Genomic DNA, 20,117 nt, shown 5'->3' with positions numbered 1-20,117 from the left:
TTACAACTTCTTGAGGGCCACAGGTTCTCCATTCCTGGGCTACACATTAAAAGCTAGCTAGGTTTGAGTGCAATTTCCAATGGTATAAATGTTTTTGAATTTAGAATTTTAAGGGCACAATTTCTATCTGCCTTTTACATGAGATGAGTTATATACTTAAAGTTTTAATGATTAATGGGATTTCAATTTATTATTTTAAAAACCTTTTCAGATAGAAGGCTAAAAATTGTGTATCCAGGGTGTAGCCATCCCTTAGATAGTTCTAAAGTTAATGATCAATTAATCTCCCACCCATTTTGGGGTATGGCAGTAAGTTTTGGCTAACAATCCTCTTTTCAAATATCCTGTCAGCTATGTATGTACTAAGTAACCGAGGCAAACCACTATGTTATTTTCTCAATCTCTCATTTGCAATATGAGGATAATACATATGCCTTTTAAAGGGCTGTGTGGTAGGACTTACTGAGAAAATGTAGGAACATTTGAACACTATATAAGTGTGAAGTATTTTATTTTTACTTAAAAATGAAAAACAAACAAACCTGCATTTACTGTAAGACATGGAAAGTTTTCTGTTATTGCATAAAGGTAAAGGTAAAGGTACCCCTGCCCGTACGGGCCAGTCTTGACAGACTCTGGGGTTGTGCGCCCATCTCACTTAAGAGGCCAGGGGCCAGCGCTGTCCGGAGACACTTCCGGGTCACGTGGCCAGCGTGACATCGCTGCTCTGGCTTGCCAGAGCCGCACACGGAAACGCCGTTTACCTTCCTGCTGGTAAGCGGTCCCTATTTATCTACTTGCACCTGGGGGTGCTTTCGAACTGCTAGGTTGGCAGGCGCTGGGACCGAGCAGCGGGAGCGCACCCCGCCGCAGGGATTCGAACCGCCGACCTTTCGATCGGCAAGTCCTAGGCGCTGAGGCTTTAACCCACAGTGCCACCTGCGTTATTGCATACTGTATAGTATATTCTATTATTGTATAGTGTCTATTACTATACTGTACAGGTCTTAATAGTTGGGGATAAACAACTTGGATGTTTGATACAGTACATTACCTTGGTGATGGGTTTTAACTTACTGTTCTTAAGTGTAGCTACCAGCAGAGTCTTCTGAAGATAAAGCAGATTAAAACAAAGTTAAGCAATGCCTCTAAAATATCCTATTAATATTCATTGGATACCTTTAAAACATTTCAACTAGACTGTTCATAGGTGTGGCTTGTTGTAAAAAGTAAAAATGCTCAGTATTGCTATAAACCTGTCACTTCCCTGCTGTCCTGCAAACAAAAGATACTAAAATTTACAAGTAGCATGTGATACAAAAGATAAATTGAGTTGATACCCACCCTCTGAAATGAAGTGCCCATGCTGTTACATTACATATTTCCCATTGTTAATTATAGTCTGGGACAGGGTGTTGCTGTGTTGTCCTGTTGCCGGTTCTTTGTGAGCAACAGATGAACTTGACCTCTTTTCAGTTCTACTCACTGAGAAATGGGCAGTATGTTTTATGCCTCCTCCCTGCCACTGCCCCCACCCTTTTTGTTTACAATTTGTAGCACACTGGATGTTCGGATCAATCTGTGATTGAAGGACATGTGCTTCAAAACCTATCAGAGCAATTTGGGGTCAGTGACTTTTTAAACACTTTTTAAAACTTCAGGTTTATCCTGTAGACAAGTGAACCTGGAATTTTTCTATGTGATGCACATTCTAATGCACCATGTTGGAGCTCCTGATCTTGCAAGTGTATGTTGTTTCTTACAACATCACAGCACCTCTCAGTTATTCTATCCAGCTATTCATTTTATTTAACACATTTATGTTCCACCCTTCCTCCAAGGAGCTCAGGGTGGCATATTGAGGATTATTATTATTTACTAATTTATATGCACTTAATGCCAAAATAGGTTTCTAAGTGATTTACAGAAATACAAAAACCAAGTTTCACAAACCCACGAAAATATATAAATATCCACAATTAAAGTACAATTAAAGTACCGTATTTTTCACCCTATAAGACGCACTTTTTCCCCTCCAAAAATGAAGGGGAAATGTGTGTGCGTCCTATGGGGCGAATGCAGGCTTTCCCTGAAGCCTGGAGAGCGAGGGGGGTCGGTGCGCACCGACCCCTCTCGCTCTCCAGGCTTCAGGAAGCTATCCACTAGCCGTGGGAGACCCAGCTCTCCGAAGGCTAGCGGAGACCTTGCCGGCACGCAGAAGCTTGGGGCGCGCTGAGCTCCGCACGCCCCAAGCTTCGGGCTTAGCGCAGCGCTCCGCTAGCCCTGGGAGAGCCGCACGGCTCTCCCACAGCTAGCAGAGACCTTGCCGGCACCCAGAAGCTTGGGGCGCGCTGAGCTCCGCTCGCCCCAAGCTTTGGGATTAGCGTAGCACTCCGCTAGCCCTTGGAGAGCCGCGCGGCTCTCCCACAGCTAGCGGAGACCATGCCGGCACCCAGAAGCTTGGGGCGCGCTGAGCTCCACTCGCCCCAAGCTTCGGGATTAGCGCAGCGCTCCGCTAGCCCTGGGAGAGCTGCGCAGCTCTCCCACGGCTAGCGGAGACCTTGCCGGAACCCAGAAGCTTGGGGCGTGCTGAGCTCAGCACGCCCCAAGCTTCGGGATTAGCGCAGCGCACCTGGGGGGGAAAGAAAAGTTTTTTCCTTTATTTCCCCCCCAAAAAACTAGGTGCGTCCTATGGGCCGGTGCGTCCTATGGGGCGAAAAATACGGTACACAAAATATGTGAGACTGAAGTTCACTGTGGCTTTTCATGTGGTTTCAGCATGAATGTGAATGCAGTCACTATGTTAGCAGCTGCAAATTCAGAAATCTGGGACACAATCCGAAACCATTCCAACACATTCTAGAATAAAGATGGTTTGAAGGGAAGGGTGTTGTTATGTGGACATATTTCCTGATGTTGCATCTACCTGTGTGATGCTTGGAAAGCCCTATGGCAGTATATTATAAGGCTCTAAGCCTACTTTATAGAAGACCCATGTGAAGGAAGAAATGCCTGACCAAGCATGGCCACATGGACTCATGCTGCTTCCTAGCAGAAGTTCACATGAATGTACCAGCTTTTGCCTGCTTTTCTTGAACAAATTGTAACCAGGAAATGGCACCCCTCAGCAGAGTAACCAACTCAGATATTACTTTTGCCACACCGATGCGTCCATAGTGATGTTCTGCATGGTGGAGGGCATCAGAGTATTAGATAGGGCTCTGAGCTGGGTGTGTATGTGTTAACATTAGAAAGCAGAAAAATAAAATGTGAAATATGTCTTTTCTATACAGCAGATAGTTCTGTTTAATTTAGAACACAATCCTATATATGTCTGCTCAAAAGTAAGTTCTACTGAATTCAGTGGGGCCAACTCAAATATAAGTGGGCATAAGATTACAGAGTTGGTTCAGTTTAGGTCATGCTCTTTCTCTGTGGGCTTTACTTTAGGCAAACTTGCCACTTTTGTTAACGCAAGCACATCTCTAGAGCATCACCTAGTCCCTTTATGACAAATGATTGTTGGGCATCATGAGTTTTTCAAAAAAGAAGAAGAAAGGATTAGATAACTGGGGAAGAATAATTGTTGAAAGGCATGAGCTGTGGAGTAAAGAGGCATGAGCTGTGGAGTACAGTGGTACCTCGGGTTAAGAACTTAATTTGTTCTGGAGGTCCGTTCTTAACCTGAAACTGTTCTTAACCTGAGGTACCACTTTAGCTAATGGGGCCTCCTGCTGCTGCCGCGCCGCTGCGCCCCGGTGTCTGTTCTCACCCTGAAGCAAAGTTCTTAATCCGAGGTACCATTTATGGGTTAGCGGAGTCTGTAACCTGAAGCGTCTGTAACCTGAAGCGTCTGTAACATTTAATTTAATCTTTGCGTTTAACATATAGGCTTTTTGCAATGCAAATAGGATCAGCTAGGGGGCTGATAGTTAAATAAATCAGAGCAGGTGTGGAAGATGAATGTAACCTCCCACGCACCCACCCATGCTACTATTCTGAGGAAAAACACCAGCATCTAAACATTTGAGAACACTAGGAATACATTGCTGGTTACTTAGCTAGCAAAAATTCAAATATGCTAATATTTAAATGTTTAATGGTAGTTGGTGAAGGATACAAAATATGATCTTTTACTCTTTTCTCTGTTTACATTTAATCAGCTCGTAAAAAGAGTTTGAAACCAGGATTAAATGTATGCAGGAAATCACTCACTACCAGGAAATTGCATAAAGAAACTAAATGTTTCCTGGAAAACTTGACTTTTAAAAAGCTGAGTTGCCTATTTAATTGATACTGGCAGTTGTGGATATTCAAAACACAAAAAGGTTAACTAAAATGATTTTAATGAGAACATGAACAATTTAAAAGAGCTGTCATGAAGATTCCACTGAGACTAGCTTCTACTTAGGTTGTTTCCAGAAATGGAACATTTGGGCAGAGTGTTATGAGTCAGTTTAGAATGTCTTGTTGAGTCTCTTTTTAGGAGTGTGTTACAATTAGAGGCAGGGGCAGCAATTGCCTATGTTTTCTGTGAGAAAGAAAAAAGATGCAGGCAGTTTCTTGCCAGAATTTCATTAGCTACTGCTTTTCTGAAGTCACTTGGTATAGTCAGATATGTTAAGCAAATACAGCAAATGAAAAACTTGCAAGATGTAGATAGCTGTGCATCTCTCAATCTTTCACTTCTAACAAGTGGCTCATCGCCACTTCCTGTCATGTAGTTTGGCTTTGCAGGGTGGAGTTGCTGCTGAAAGAAACTAAAGGGGAAATGTGGGGCCTTGGTGCGGGGTACAGATGGCTGTGAAGGTTACACTGTGAATTGTGCACCTGTGAAGTGTAGATGTGGTGTATGTGTACAGTACCTCATGGGCTGGTGCTGCTTTTTTGTGCATCCTCAGGTAAGTTCAGGGGGGGTGTCTTTTGTTGAATGTTTTGTGTGGTGCCTTTTTTTAATTAAAAAAGTATATATATTTTTTCATAAAAATAGAGCCAGACTTGTTAAAAGTTGGATCCATAGTAGTTAACACAGAGGACAATTTTTACTCCTGTGGTGCTTCAGCTACTGCAGTCCTCCCCAGAGTCACAGTGTGCTTCTGGGTGGCATTCATTAACTGGATGATAATAAAAAATTTAAGGTAACAACAATGAGGTCATATTGTGTAGTCCCTGACAGTGTTGCCAGTCCATAATGTGTCAAGTTTTTTGTTTTTTTTTTTGTCTCTCATTGTATGCAAGTACAATACATGTGAAACATCTATTTGAATAATAACATGCTGTTGTTCACCACACCCTCTGTTAAGTTCTTAACCCTTCCTAATGAGACTGACAGGCCATCGATTTTTGAGGTGGTTACTAAATAGCTTCCTTTTTGTGCTTATGGAGTTGATTGATCATAGTGAGCTGTTGCTGCCCTTAATTATATGAGTTAAATTTTTAAACATAATTATTCTGACTGCAGTTTTTATAAATTGTTGTCTTATTTATGTTCTGTTTGGAAGCCACTTTGGCTTCCATGGGCTGAAAAGCCAGTTAAAAGTTAAATCTAAATACATAAATCAAATGAAAGTTTCACTTGTTTTTACTTGCGTTCCTAAGAGCTAAACTGGCTAGCTACTTTTTTCAAATTCCTGATGTTTCTGAGTAAACTTCTTTTTAGAGGCAAGTTTCCTGATAACTTATTGTGGAAAGTTTATTACAGCACTCATATTATACAATGGTTAAGTTTTTGTCATAAAGACATTAGCCATAGATTCTTAAGCTTAGATTTCAGAATAGTATGAAAATATAGTATGTCTCCTCTTAGAGATTATAGAAATCATAGATAAAGCCATTCAAGAAATTAAAATGCTGCCAATGGTTGCTTAGTATTAGATTTTCTGTCTTTAAAAGAAACAGTGTTTATTAATTTTGTGGCTTTACTGCTATAAATGTCTTGCTGACAACAAGAGAAAGAAAGTCTTAGATTACTTACTGTCATAGAGTATTCAGTTACAAAAATAGTCAGAAAAGTTCCTCAAATCTCTCCCAGAATAGTTTAAATGTTCTATGAAAGTGAACCATATGTCAGTAGTTAGTAAAGTGAAACTTGTTAGTTAATTCGTTAAGATTTACTACTAAACTGAAGATTAAAGCAATTTCTAAAACATTGATCCATAACAACACATGGCTATATTTGCATGAGTCCTTTTCATGATGAATCAGTGATTTATTTATTGTCAAAATGTATATATTTCCTTTTTAGAAAACATTCAATGCATCTTAAAACAAGTGCTTATTCTTGTCATTCCAAAACTGAATAATCTTTGCTATTTGCATGCTGTTAGTATTGCAGAAGTACAGTATTGATTTTTCCTGCCTTTCTGTAGTGCACACTAGAAAACTGTGTTTATGTAATCCAGGGGTTATACCTGACAGACTCTGAGCTAGGTCACACCTAGGCTGGCAGATGGAACCCTAAACATCTTTTCCCCAACACCTGCCATAGATCTCTGACTTTACTTCCTTCCTACTTCTTCTCCAAGTTCAGTATTAGTATGAGCTAGCATGTCCTAGTGTTGACTTCTTGGCTCCAACTTGGCTAAATGTAAAACCTATACTTAGACTGGCTCTGTTTGCTATGAGTAATACACCTTAAGTTTCTTTTATCCCTTCAACCAGCAATCTTACCATACTATTACTTTCTGCACGCTACTGCAATATAGTTACCAAACTCCAACAGGTCATGGGCTTAGTACCAGTTTTTCTGTTGGTACAGAAAGATTTTAAATGAAAAATAATGGTTCAAGCACGCATTAATGAGGGTGCTCTATATTCCAACCGCATGATACCCTTGTATTCCAGGAGGTTCATGGCAGAGGGGAGGCTATACTGCCACTGTAGAAATGGGATCAACAGCCTATTGTTCAGGTGACCAGCTATTATATTATATGTAGATCAAACATTATATCAAAATAACTTTATATGAAGTGCTTATTATTTCAGTGTGTGTGTGTGTGAATAAATCACATGTTTTTGTAAGTTTTTGCATAATTCCTGCTTGATAAATACTCATTACAGAGCCACTAAATTTTCTTATCAAATCAAAGATCAACAAGGGTAGTAATGTCTTGCTGCAGAAGAGTTACTCTTCTTACCAGTTATCTTAACAGGAGATGAGAAAGAGATATCTAATTATATTAAAGAGTGGGGCTTTAGTTACAAGAATTAAAATGAGACATTGGAAAAGGAAGTCTAGGTTATCATTATCACTGGTTTAAAGCTACTGATGAAAGAGGATTTATGCATAACAGTCAGAGAGGAAATGCAAACCTCTGTCATAAAGACAGTTGAGTTTCCTGTGATGTAGACTGAATTATAGAATGGTAAATAGGCTCAAAGCAGAGGACTCTTCCCTTCCACTCTTTTACCAAGCTAATCACAGGGTAAATGATATTACCTATCCTCCAATCATGCAAGTTCACTCACCTATACATCTCTTGTCATAAAATACTCTTGAATATGCCATAAGACTTACCAAATATGCTTTGGCATGAGATTTCAGGGACCAGAGCCCACTTTATCAGATGCATGGAGTGTTATCCTCAGTTGGCAGGTGTTGAAACTGTATAGTATTGTTCTTTGAGGGGAATGGTTTGGCAGTGATACAGGGAAAGGTCTAAGGGGATATCTTTTTATGTATCTCTCACTGAATATTGTGAAAAGTGAAAGCAAGTGGGGTTTCTACTCCTTCCTTTTCTCTATAGTCTGTAGAAATAGAATTCTGTTTGCTGTAAGCACAGTTTGTGAGGCAGAGCAAGAACTGTGTTAAAGAAGTAAAGTTTCCAAGAACCATCACTCCTGTTAAGAAAACCTTGCCTCTTGCAAGAGAGGCTGTATGTACAGATGGATAGAAAAAACCAACAAATGGTAAAAGGTGGGGTCAAAGGGCCATAAAATAAGTATTCGGTATGAAAGCTGATGTATATATGTAAACTAGCACTGAAATAATTAGCACTGCCTGAAAGCAAGCCAGTTATTTTGATGTATCCTTCTGCACAGATGTGCATTAGAATATTTGTGCACATCTGTGTGTCTCTATTCAACAAAGCGCAAAACAACAACAGCAGAATATCCCAGTTCTTAGTCTTGTGATATTTTGAGGCCCTTACTCTGTTCTATGGCAGCAACAAAGGTAACAGGAGACTTTGTTCCCTACTGCCATGGCAAGCTTGCCAACATGAACAAAAAGCAACTGGGGCCTCCTAAAGCATAAAGACAAGACAATAGTTTGGCACCAGCTTCCTGGCACAATGTGCTGCATAAAATTATACACTAAAATAAAGCATACGTTCAGCTACAATGCCACATTTGTTGAAAGTAACATAATGTTTGGATGTAGATGCCAAAGTCCACCTCGAACAGAAAAGCTGACATGAAGTCATCCTCAGTTTCACAGTGGAACTGAATATACCACTTGTAATACATCAAAACACATCCACTGAATTGACAGGCCAGAGCAATCTGCTCCAATCCCTGCTTCTGTTCATTCTTTTTTAACTCTCTATTTTCACAGGTTATAATTATCCACAGTTATATAGTTAGCTAAATTGGTGTATTTGGTATAAAGTTTGGTACTTGTAGAACACAAGCTCAACCTCACACCTGTGGTTCTCATTCTGCTATTTGAGATCCAATGTAAATTGGATATAAAACTGTCAGGAATAGATTAACCTTATCATTTGCAAGGGTACTTAAAGAACTATTAATGTGTCTTTCCCTGCAATAGGTAGCAAAATGAAGCCTATTAAAAAGACTTTTCTGAAATAAGCCACAGCAGTTGAAGTGATCTCCTGTTACACAACTTGATGCCAGTTTTCTTTGTGGAATTGTAAGCAGGTTGAACCTTGGTGCAAGATTTAAAAATGTCCTGCCTTTTATTATTAATGTCTTACTCAGGTTTCTGCTTTGAAATAATAATCACAGATGCCAAATGGGAAATTTGATTACTTGATACAATAGCCTAGGATTAGTGGTTCTTTCAAAAATAGACTAATCTCATGGGTTTACTTACCTGCCACAGCAATCTAATAAGTAGGCTGTGATTTTCCATTTGGAAAACATCTTTTCTATCAATATTTCTCTTTTGGTAGGGCAAAGTTATAATTCTTTTAATGACAAATGAAGTAAAGAAAAAATAAATGGAATTAATGTTCTAAAATTCATATTAACATATTTTAGTGGCTAACAGTGGTCTTGTTTGTGAATGGGTAAGATGCCACACATAAAATATATGTGAGTGTTTTCATTCTGCAAGTGACCTGTTCGTTTTTTGCCATTTTGAAATGACCAATTAAAATGTGATTTGCATTAAATGGGCCTAATCTTTTAGTGAAAAGGTATAGTTGTATAAGATGCCCAGTGCGAGAATATCTGCTCACCTGGGGCTTCGGTAGGGTGGCACTTCTTGCACTCTGCGGCTGGTCCTGGGAGGCAGCCATCTCCCAACGCAACTATGGGAGCGGATGGTCACCTCCAAACATGCTGGGGCCTCCGTTTTGAGCAGGCCTTGCCCCAAAAGCCAATCAGGGCAGGGGGCATGTTTTTGTCTAATCTTTTAGCAAAAAGGTATGCCCAGTGTGAGAATGCATTATGTGTAAGTTGGTATGCCATTAAATTTTAATGTTTGGTATATTAAAAGGTTAATTTGTTCAATCAATAATTACAGGTTGAATTTACTTTTTAATTTATTTAGTTAGAGCAGTGCTTCTCAACCTTTTTTCTCTGGGCTACACTTTTGGTAGCTCTTTCCAGGTTTCCCAGAGATGTGTGGAAAAGAATTACATGGAAATGTACAAATATAAGAGGTGCTTTTGACTTTGTGTTATTGAGGCTGGAGGACACATATGTAGAAGTGTATGCATGCAAGAGATGCAGGGCAATGTGATTAAAAAGGTGAGAACAGTGAATTAGTGAATAGCTTCTACCTATCTTCAAACACAGCAGGATAGGAAGCATACCCTGACCCCCATCCTGTAATGTCATTTCAGGTTTGCCATTTGCTTTGCATACATACTTTATTATTATTTCTAAGCCCCAAACTCAAATTTTCTAGAATGTCCCCTGTGCTTTCACCTTTTCCAGTGTTATATGTGAAATGGTATCTTTTAAGGACAGGCAACAGTTAACATTTTCATGAAAGAGAGAGCTTTCTAGTCTACACTATAGACTATCTTCTGCATATCTTTTCTACCAGGAAGTATTTAAGTTGCCAATTGTGACAGCTTGATAAGTTGTATGTACCTGTGCCTGGAGTTGTCTCTTTGAAAGAAACAAACCTCAAAGAAGCAGTGCTTATCAGTGAGATCAGTGAGGATTTCAGGTTTTGGTTTTTTTTTAAAAAAAACAACCACTTCTGGATAGCCTTTAAAAAGTACATTCAGGGCTAAATGTTTTTGATGTAGAATGATTGTTTCTGGTGCTGGAGTTTCAGGTTATGCTGGAGAAACCCTGTATTAGCTATCTGCGCACAGTACAAAGTTGGCCTTTCCCATTTATGTGTAGGTATCTTTGGGATTGTTGTGTTGGTTACCTTGTGTGAGTTGATTTCATGCCCATTCCCGACAGCAGTGCTTCAGTTAGCAGTAGCCAAATGCTCTGCTGGCTGGTTGGCATTCACTCAAAGAGGGTAAGGTGCCAGGGGGCTGCCACTATACATTCATTCAGCATCTGTTGAAAAAACAAAGGTTGTTACACGGTCACCCTGAAACTTCAGGTGTCTAGACTGCTGGGTATGCAGTCCAACTCTCATATGATACTGTGGCCATGTAAACACTTTAAAAATGTTTCAGTTGTATTATAATGATATAAGTTGAAAAATAAACATGTAAGAAGTATTTTGTTTGCTGGTCTTTTGCTAAGATATGAGCCCTTCTTTTTCTTTTTCTTTAATAGAAGAAACGCAAGCAGAGCGCCCAGAGCGAAGATGTAATCAGTGTCTGCAGCTTTGACTCAAGTGTGAGTAATTCTTTTCTGAAATGTAATGTGCCCAGTGTGGTTTTCTAGAGTGGAATAACATTGACTATTTGGGGGCCAAACTGTTTGCTCCTGTCATAAAAATACCTTCTGCTCTGCATGTTGAAATATTGCTGACAAACTTAAAACTTTCTATTTTTGAAGCATGTGTAATTCAAGGAAACAAGTTTTAGGTCCAGGAAGATAGTGCAAGTGGAATAGAACATTGTTGCATGAACTCCTGCTGATAAATTAACATTACAGGTTAAATTTCTGCATGCAACCCCAAAACATCAAGCCATGCAGAAATATATTCCTGTGCTGTGACTTTACTTGATTATGAGTTATACTGGTGTTGTAAAATGCACTTGGAAACTAATTCCATCCTAATACCTTTCTTGAATCCCTAATGAAGACTTATATTAAAAGTGGCACTTTTAATACTATGGACTGATTCGGACATAATACATCCAGTGGTCATGTTCACATGTTCATGTTAAACCACCAAGCTGCATTGCCAGCTGAAAATACAATTGTTTGCACATGTATTTGTTGAATAGAAAGTGTCTTTTTATTTGATTTTGTTTCAATTGGTTGTTAATTGGTTGCTGCTGTGTGTGTTGGTTTTTATATGCCTTGTGATTTGATTTCAGGGAAATTGCTCTTAATGTTTTAAATTTATTTCACTATTACCCTACTCAAGGATTGTGTGTTGATGAAGGGCAGATTAACAATGTTCTCAAATGTATAAACAATAAACTTAAACCATGCTTAAGAATGATGTATATGAGCTGGAATAAACCTGCATGAGCCTTGGATGTGCACACTCTGCCTTTCCTTCTACCCAGACACAATGAGGACCTCAGCAGTATTTACTTTCAGGTGTCTTTTAAATATGGCTGGGCATAGCATCCAAACTCAGAAGAGGCAGACTGGGATAGTGAGGGATTTGGAAACCAAGTCTTACAATGAATACTTGAAAAGCTGGGTGTGTTTAGCCTGGAGAAGAGTAAAGGAAGATATAGTAGCAATCTTCAAATACCTGAAGGGGCTGTCAGACAGAAGATGGAGCAAACTTGTTCCTTATTTCTCAAGAGGGCAGGACCAGAACCTGTAGGTGGAAATTACAGTGAAGCAGATTTCAGCTGAATGTTAGGATAAATATTCTAATGTAAAATCTGTTCAGCAGTGGAACATGATGGCTTTGGGTGAGGGGTAGCCTCTCTTTCACTGGAAACATTTACTTGACAAACCACCTATCAGGAATGCATTTTGCCATGAGCAGGAGGTGGACTGGATCACCACCAAGATGCCTTCTAACTCTTATCATTGCACTTAATGCAATAAGGGTGCTTCCAAAGCAGTATTACTGCTCTAAACAAAATGTGCCTGCCTTCCTCTGATGCCTACCTGCTTTGGTTGAAAATTGAACATGTTCCATGTACTTTCCAGCAGCAAGATGCAGGCCTTCTGTTCCGGCAGAATCTGTAAACCTTTGTGACCTTTTAATCTTCTTCCTGCTGTGTGTGCTTGTTTTAATTGAAGCCAACTCCAGGTTAATGGAGACCCTAAGCAAAGTGTCCTTGGGATGGGTCTACTCCTTTTGTCAGTGGTCCTTGATCAGCTCACCTGACTGCAGTGGCAGCGCTCAGAGCAGTGCTGGGTGATTATGCCTTTCAGATTTCCCAAGTGATGGTAGGTCTGGTGGCATTTTGAGAAATTACAGCTACTGCTCAGAGTGCCAAGCCAGAACAAAATCAAATTTAAGAAAAGCCCAGATCAGACCATGCTCGTTAGGGCTGATAGTGCTGTAGTCCAGAACATATGGATGGCACCAAACTGGGGAAGGCTGCTATAAAGGATCATAATGTTTCTATCTTTGGGGGGGCCACCAGGGGCGCATTGGAAGATGGCCGACAATACCACCTCTCCGGCTCACACAGGGTAATTAAGAGGCTGATATCGGAGTATGCAGCCTCCCTCGTTTACCCCAGGGAATGGGGAAACACTGCCTTGCCTGCGGTTGCAATAAATCACCCCCAAGTTCGAAAGAAGGGGGTGAAGGCACTAGGCACACAGCCCCCATGGGAGCCGGCTCTCCCAGACGCTGTCTCTGATCGTGCGAACTGGCTGCAGGAGCTTGAATTAAACAATTAGAGAAGAAGCAAATGCACATATTTCAAGTGAAGAACGGGAGTTAAGACTGCTAATTGAAGTGACCTCTGTGAAGTAGGAGCGACGGGTTGGATTTAACAGGAATTCATCATGAAGAAGAACATCAAAGGACTGGTATGTCGGAACGGGACTGGATGGGGGGGGAAAACTTTTTTCTTTTCTTCTATGTGATTACCCAAGAACCCCTCCCCAAAAAGAACCATCGCATAACTGACCTAAGCGGGACGATTAAAAACTGTGTGGAAATGAATTATCAACCAAAAGTTTGGCGTATGGGGATCCAGAAAAGAATAAAGGCTTTTGGAATGGCACAGCAATAAAAAGGGAGTTGCTATGTTGGCAGGTTCTGTCGAAACACTGATGACTGAGGAGGAGGAAGCTATGGATCTGTTTTTATATGGGATTTCTGGCAGAACCTCCTCAGAAGACTGAGAAAGGGAGTGACAGACTGAAGATTAACGAGTAGACGGCAAGAGTGTGTTTATTTATGGAAGTGATGAAAAGCGGCAGCCGTCTGAATATGACCCTTGGATGAATGGAAAAACCCACACAGGACTACAATTGGTTTCAACTCGCTTGTGGAGACTATCAGAGGTCACAAAGAAAAAGGAAAAATATATGAAAACAACAAGAAGAGATGTGGAAAACAACAAGGAAGGATTGGTTAGAATTGTGAACATCATTTGGACAGATTTGTGGACATCAAAGCAGCAGCAACAAGATGATTGGATCCCTTTTGGAACTTGAAATATGGGTACCCCCAAGAAAAATTTAAAATTTGGCTTTGTAATTTGGAATTAATGTGATTTGATTGGTCTGTTAATAATTTTTTTTTTTAAAAAAAAACCAAAACATGTTTCTATCTTTAGTCTTTGTATATGTATGTACGTAATTTATTATCTAATTAAAAAACAAACTTCTGTATTGGTGCATCCATCATGTGTGATGCATTCAGAGACCTTAGTATGGTTCCCTTGAAACAGCCTTTCGAATACTTAAGATTTAATTTAACTGTTTTTAATCTTATCATTAAACACATTCATTAGTAAGTGTATACCCATCTTATATACAATACGTATACAAATTTATAAAGCCACACTTTGCACCATAATAAATGTGTGTTCTCTTTCTGTAATGCACACTTCCCAGATGTCACTGAATACATGACCGGGAGATGAGGACACTTCAGTTTAATCCTTTCATAAATATAATGCCATTTTAATAAGAGAAACTCAGCTGCCCTGTTTCCAGTAACATTGCTGTGTCCGCCATAGTGAGATTAATGATGGGCTAATTAAAGAACTGAGAAATTGATCATTAATGCTTGTCGCATTTTCTCCTCCATACCTACCTCTTCATGTTCGGCACATATGCTAGAAAAACTTGTATGTGCACGTGTGTGTGGAAAGGGTTGTCAGTTGTTATTTGCTTAAACAATTTTAGCTTTTTGTTGTTAGCATCTGTTTGATGCTGATAACAGCACTTCCCTGTCAGCTCTCTACAGTGGTCTGTACCGCTCAGAACATAATTCCTAGATGGCAAGTGGATGTGTAGTTCATAGCAACTGTTTTCAGTAATTAAACAGTTACCGGTAACTGAAATGTGTTTGAATTGTTTTGTATTATAATGGCTACATAGATCCTAAAACATGTTAGGTCAGTGGTAACATTACTGGTTGTTTCTGTGCAGCTAAATTGGGAAGGAACCAACACATGTGAGGAAAGTGGGGGAGGACATGTATGAGCATAAAGCCTGTCTACACAGCACTGGTGGGACCAGAAGACAACTATTATAACTCTGCAAAATGTGATGTTTTGGTTCAGACCATTATCCTGTTAAGCTAAAATTATTTGGTCCCATGTTCTTCAATGGAACTAAATTTTCTTAATTCTGCAATCCTAATGTCACTTATTAAGAAGTAAGTCCCATTGACCTCAGTTGGGCTTACTTCTGAGTAGACATGTTTAGGATTGCAGCCTGTTGTTGTTGTTGTTGTTTGGTCGTTTAGTCGTGTCCGACTCTTCATGACCCCATGGACCAGAGAACGCCAGGCACTCCTGTCTTCCACTGCCTCCCGCAGTTTGGTCAAATTGCAGCCTACTTAGGTTATAGATCTGAGGCATAGGCTGGTACAACTAGCTAAATAAATAAACTAAGCATTTTGTTGACGGGGTATGAAAATCCATATATAACAATTAATGAACCATTTTGGATTTTATTCAAGGCTAAATAAAGGGTAGACAGATACAGATTGGTTATTAGCATCTACCTTCCTTACTTTAGTTTTTATAGATCATTGGCTAACAGTTAAGCTAGAATTGCTTACATAACATTTGTCTGAGTAGTTTAGCTTTCATTTCATTCTTCATAAAGTTGCGTGTGTGGTTTAACATCTAGTAGGCTAGAGCCGCAAACATTAAAATCCTTGGTTTACATTGCAGCCATTCTATCAAAGGGGAAGATAAACTGAAATATTGAATACATTAGTCCTGTAAAGAAAGATTTTGCTTTTAAAATATGGCATTATTAACATCTTTATAGCTTTATTCATACAGTGAATAGCCCCATATTGCACCCATTTCCAGTTAGTATATATATCTGTCCACACTTCATGTCCATGTATAAAAATAGTATTGTACCATACAATACATCTTAGCTGTGCCAGACTGTCTCCCTTTTTCATAATAGTCTGTCATGAAGGGATAGTTTCCTGTCCATCTTTCACAGGATGTGCTGAAGCTTTTCTTATGTTTCTGCTGGTTCAGAACAATAGAGATACTTGGCATAAAGACATCAATGGTTTTGTGCAGAATGTCTTTTTTTTTATTAATACAGTTGATTGGAATTGTGGTCTTTAGCTCATTTGGCAAGTTTTATTTGAGACCTTGAGATATGCACTTGAATTGATGGCTTCTTACTTGAATGTGTCAGAAATCACCTTGGGAGATATGATGCTGTCTCGTTAAAACAAGTATTAAGAATAAAACTCAGGTGCTGTAAAACAGGCAAAGTGTACCTCCGCAGCAGTAGCCTGATGCTTTGATCTGTCCTGATGACCAGTGATTTTCTGATGCACAGGCTCTTAACATTTACAAGATGGTATCTGTCTTCAGTGACTGTGTAATGTCGTTGTCTGCTGACAAACTCTACACTACGCATATATTTACGGCGCCACAAGATTTAGGACTGGAACATAAATGACTATTATGTTGTAGCAGACTCTGTGCCGTCAACGCCTTTAAGGTTTTATTATGATCTGGTAAGGTGATGTTAGTCTAATTAGAAGTTTTATTAGTTTTCTTATTATGAATTCTGAATATGTAATCATTCTAGTTCACATGCATTTCACACATGGTATGGTTCAGAGTTTGTATTCTCCATGGATTTTGATAGCTTTAACAACTGAATTTGAACTTGGTGCTTGTGTGTGAAAGTCAATATTGCTAAAAATTCTGAACTAATTAAGCGTAATAAAAACTTGAGTGTCAAGTTATGGCAATCTTATATTAGAAAGATCAGAAGGGATTAGCTTCTTCACCAATTATGGACTTGAGATAATTAAAAATATTGTTGCAGCCTTTTTTAGTTTGATTTAAATTTAATACTGTTACACCTTAGTAGCAGAGTGTACTTAAACCTTGGTTAATATATATATTCTATTCATGAATTATGTATGTGTCACTCTGTTTTTTGTCAGAGTAGGCCAATATGTATGTAGAATCAGATTTGATAATAAAGTCAACATATCTAATCTGTTTGTAATTATTCTATGGACAATCCGCCTCAATGTTATTAAACTGCAGTTTTTCTTTTATAAGACAACTGATATGCTTTTAATTTTGAATTTAAATTATTCAGAGAGATAGTAATGTAATTGTGTGTTAGCTTTTGGGACTGTAATGGCAGATTTGGTGACTAAAATGGGAGAAAGGTAAACATCTCAAAAGCTATTTTGATGGCAACTAGTTTTGCAAAAAATAATATTGTCTAATGTTTACAGAAATTTAACTCTTTAATATATGAAGGCACAGAAAAGCAGGTTAAGAGATTAAAAATCTGATGTTTAATCTCTGAACCATTTTTCATAGTACGTGATTTTGTAACATCCTTCATCCAGTGGTCTACTTCAGATATGGTTCACATGACATTGTAAGCCCAAACTATGACTTAACCAGGACCATATGAAGATGCAGGCTCCCAGAGAGGAGCTGAAGCTGCTTTTTTGTATCTTTTTTGGCTGTCATGTTAAGCTATGCCATGCTTCAGTTTAGCATAGGAGTGGGGAATTAGATCTGGCCACTGTTTGGAAAAACCAAGCCCAGTTTAGCTGATCAGCACAAATTTCAAACTCCATGTTGAACTCAGTAGCTGATTCCAGCAACCTTGCAGCCATCACCTGTTAGTTGACTGGCAGTACAGCAAGCCTTCCTTGCTACAGCCAGGAGCACACTTTCAGGCTTCCAACTATGCATTGGCACTTGTATCTTCACCTGCATGGGGCAGGTGGTTGTGGTTTGGCAAAAGCCATGGCCCAAATTGGGACCCACAATGTGCATAATTAGGCTTGTGAGGCAGAGGTACCCCATGCATGGCTTAGTGTGACATCTGAACCCAGGCTTGTGGTTAAGCTGAGATTAATAAGGAGAGAGCTTAACCATGATTCTGGGTTGAGAAAACCTGATGAGCTAAACTTTGGCTTTGCTCTTCCCCGCACTGAGCTATGGCTGTGAGCTCATTTCTGGGAGCTCACAGGTTGCATATTCCCAGTAAGCCATATTTTAACTTACCATTTCATGCAAACCAGTGGTGTCATGTTGCTGGAAATCATTGTAGAGTGACTGTTTCATCAAGAGAGTAAACAGGGAGAAGCTAAAATGTGATATGTGCTGGAGTTGAGGTTTGGATTATTTTAAAGTTGTCAATTATTTAATTTTAAAATTGTCAAGCTCTAAATAATGTTGGCTCCAGATATCCCCTTCTCTCCAAACCCTCACCTGTGTTAAAATCAGCTGAGGGGGCCCTCTTGCTAGCCCCACCTCATATTTTCAGGGCCCTCCATAGTCTTGTAGCTGTAATCTGTTTTTGTTGTGGAGGTGGGAGGTGATTAACAAAATCTATCCTTCTGGCAAACTGGGAATATCCCCTCACTCACCCAAGTTTAGGATATCCCACCATTTTCCAGCAGAGTTTTCTTCTCCTTGAGAAAAACAAGTGGCTCACGTAAATGGAAACAAGCTTTAATAATAAACTGAGAAATCTGTAAGAAAAGAACATAATGTCTGAGAGAAGATAAATACAATACAGCAACCTCATGAGGAGAGTCTGAGGCAAGAAGAGGCAGTTGGTCCCTTTTACCTGACATTCTTAACTGAACATACACTGAAGAGAGGGGCTGATTCTGGAGCAGAACACACAGGCCCCACCCACCAGATACCAAGCACTCTACTGTTCAGATTAGGCCCCAGTGTTATTCTTACAGTTTTAACCGTTTAAAATAAAGGTAAAGGTAAAGGTACCCCTGCCCATACGGGCCAGTCTTGACAGACTCTGGGGTTGTGCGCCCATCTCACTTAAGAGGCCAGGGGCCAGCGCTGTCCGGAGACACTTCCGGGTCACGTGGCCAGCGTGACATCGCTGCTCTGGCGAGCCAGAGCCGCACACGGAAACGCCGTTTACCTTCCCGCTGGTAAGCGGTCCCTATTTATCTACTTGCACCCGGAGGTGCTTTCGAACTGCTAGGTTGGCAGGCGCTGGGACCGAGCAGCGGGAGCGCACCCCGCCGCAGGGATTCGAACCGCCGACCTTTCGATCGGCAAGTCCTAGGCGCTGAGGCTTTAACCCACAGCGCCACCTGCGTCCCACCGTTTAAAATAGTGAATTTCAAATTGCTGCAACCTGCCCTGGGACCTGATGGTAAAGGGCAGGTAATAAACTTCATCATTAACAAATCAGAAGTGCAGCTGTTCCACACAGACAGTCTGTTTAGTCTCTTAATTTGCAGAGCAGTAGCTGTGTTTTTGCTCTATTATAAGAGTACAACTAAGGATCTATCGTAATTGTGTTGAGGCTCAGTTGTCTTTATGCAGTAAGGAAGGTATACCGTGGTACCTCGGGTTAAGAACTTAATTCGTTCTTGAGGTCTGTTCTTAGCCATGAAAATGTTCTTAACCTGAAGCACCACTATAGCTAACTGGGCCTCCTGCTGCCGCCACGCTGCCGAAGCACGATTTCTGTTCTTATCCTGAAGCAAAGTTCTTAACCCGAGGTAATATTTCTGGGTTAGCGGAGTCTGTAACCTGAAGTGTATGTAACCTGAAGTGTATGTAACCCGAGGTACCCCTGTATGTAACTGGTGCAGATCTGCATTTTGGTATTCGGTATTTTGGTATCTACTGACATGTCCCAAACAGGCCTGGATCGGAGCCACTGTGTTTTGCGTGGTACAATCTGCAAAGCATTTCTACTAAGTTGATCAAAACATCTTGGTAATTGCCTGCACCATGTCTAAAGACATCCTTCTAGGAACCGCCTCAGCTGATCTGGATAGTTTAGGAAATGATGTACTATATAGATTTTATCCCTGATGAAAGGATGAAAGCTAAAAAACATACTGTCTGCATGATGCGGTCTCCGCTATTTCATGTTTTCTTAGTCTTTATAGTTTACTAATACACCAGATGCTATTGAACTCCTGCTGACACAGACTATTACAGATGATGCCCTGTGTGTTAATGGACTGCAGCTCTCACTTGTAGGTAGGAAGTGTAGCACAGTAATAATATTAAGATTGTTCCCAATGCTCTTAGTCCAAGGGAGAGAGGTCAGGGTAAGGCCAATGTATCATTAGTTTCATAGCAGGGATGTTGCCTCTTGGGTTACTGAATGGTGTTTAGGTACACATTTTACTTTGAATGATCACTTAGAGGTTTTTCTGTAACAAAACAATTGAC

General features: G+C 40.0%; 1 protein-coding gene across 8 annotated transcripts in view; it reads left to right on the top strand.

The window, feature by feature from the left end:
• Positions 1–20,117, top strand: part of ARHGEF3 (Rho guanine nucleotide exchange factor 3) — a 100,935-nt gene that overhangs the window by 32,459 nt on the left and 48,359 nt on the right. For 7 of the 8 annotated variants that reach the window (XR_014561266.1, XM_083727042.1, XM_083727037.1 and 4 more), the window contains one exon: positions 10,933–10,995. Coding sequence is in view for 7 of the 8 variants with exons in the window: in XM_083727042.1 (XP_083583168.1) it covers positions 10,933–10,995 (63 nt within the window). In the remaining variant the exon portion in view is untranslated. Of the gene's footprint in view, positions 1–4,800; positions 4,902–10,932; positions 10,996–20,117 lie in introns of those variants that run through there. The other variant, XM_083727044.1, reaches the window with a different exon arrangement.

Source organism: Podarcis gaigeae (genome assembly GCF_964106915.1).
Source record: "Podarcis gaigeae genome assembly, chromosome: 2".
Taxonomy (NCBI): domain Eukaryota; kingdom Metazoa; phylum Chordata; class Lepidosauria; order Squamata; family Lacertidae; genus Podarcis; species Podarcis gaigeae.
The sequence above is the reverse complement of the archived record's forward strand: the minus strand, read 5'-3'. Positions and strand labels throughout refer to the sequence as shown.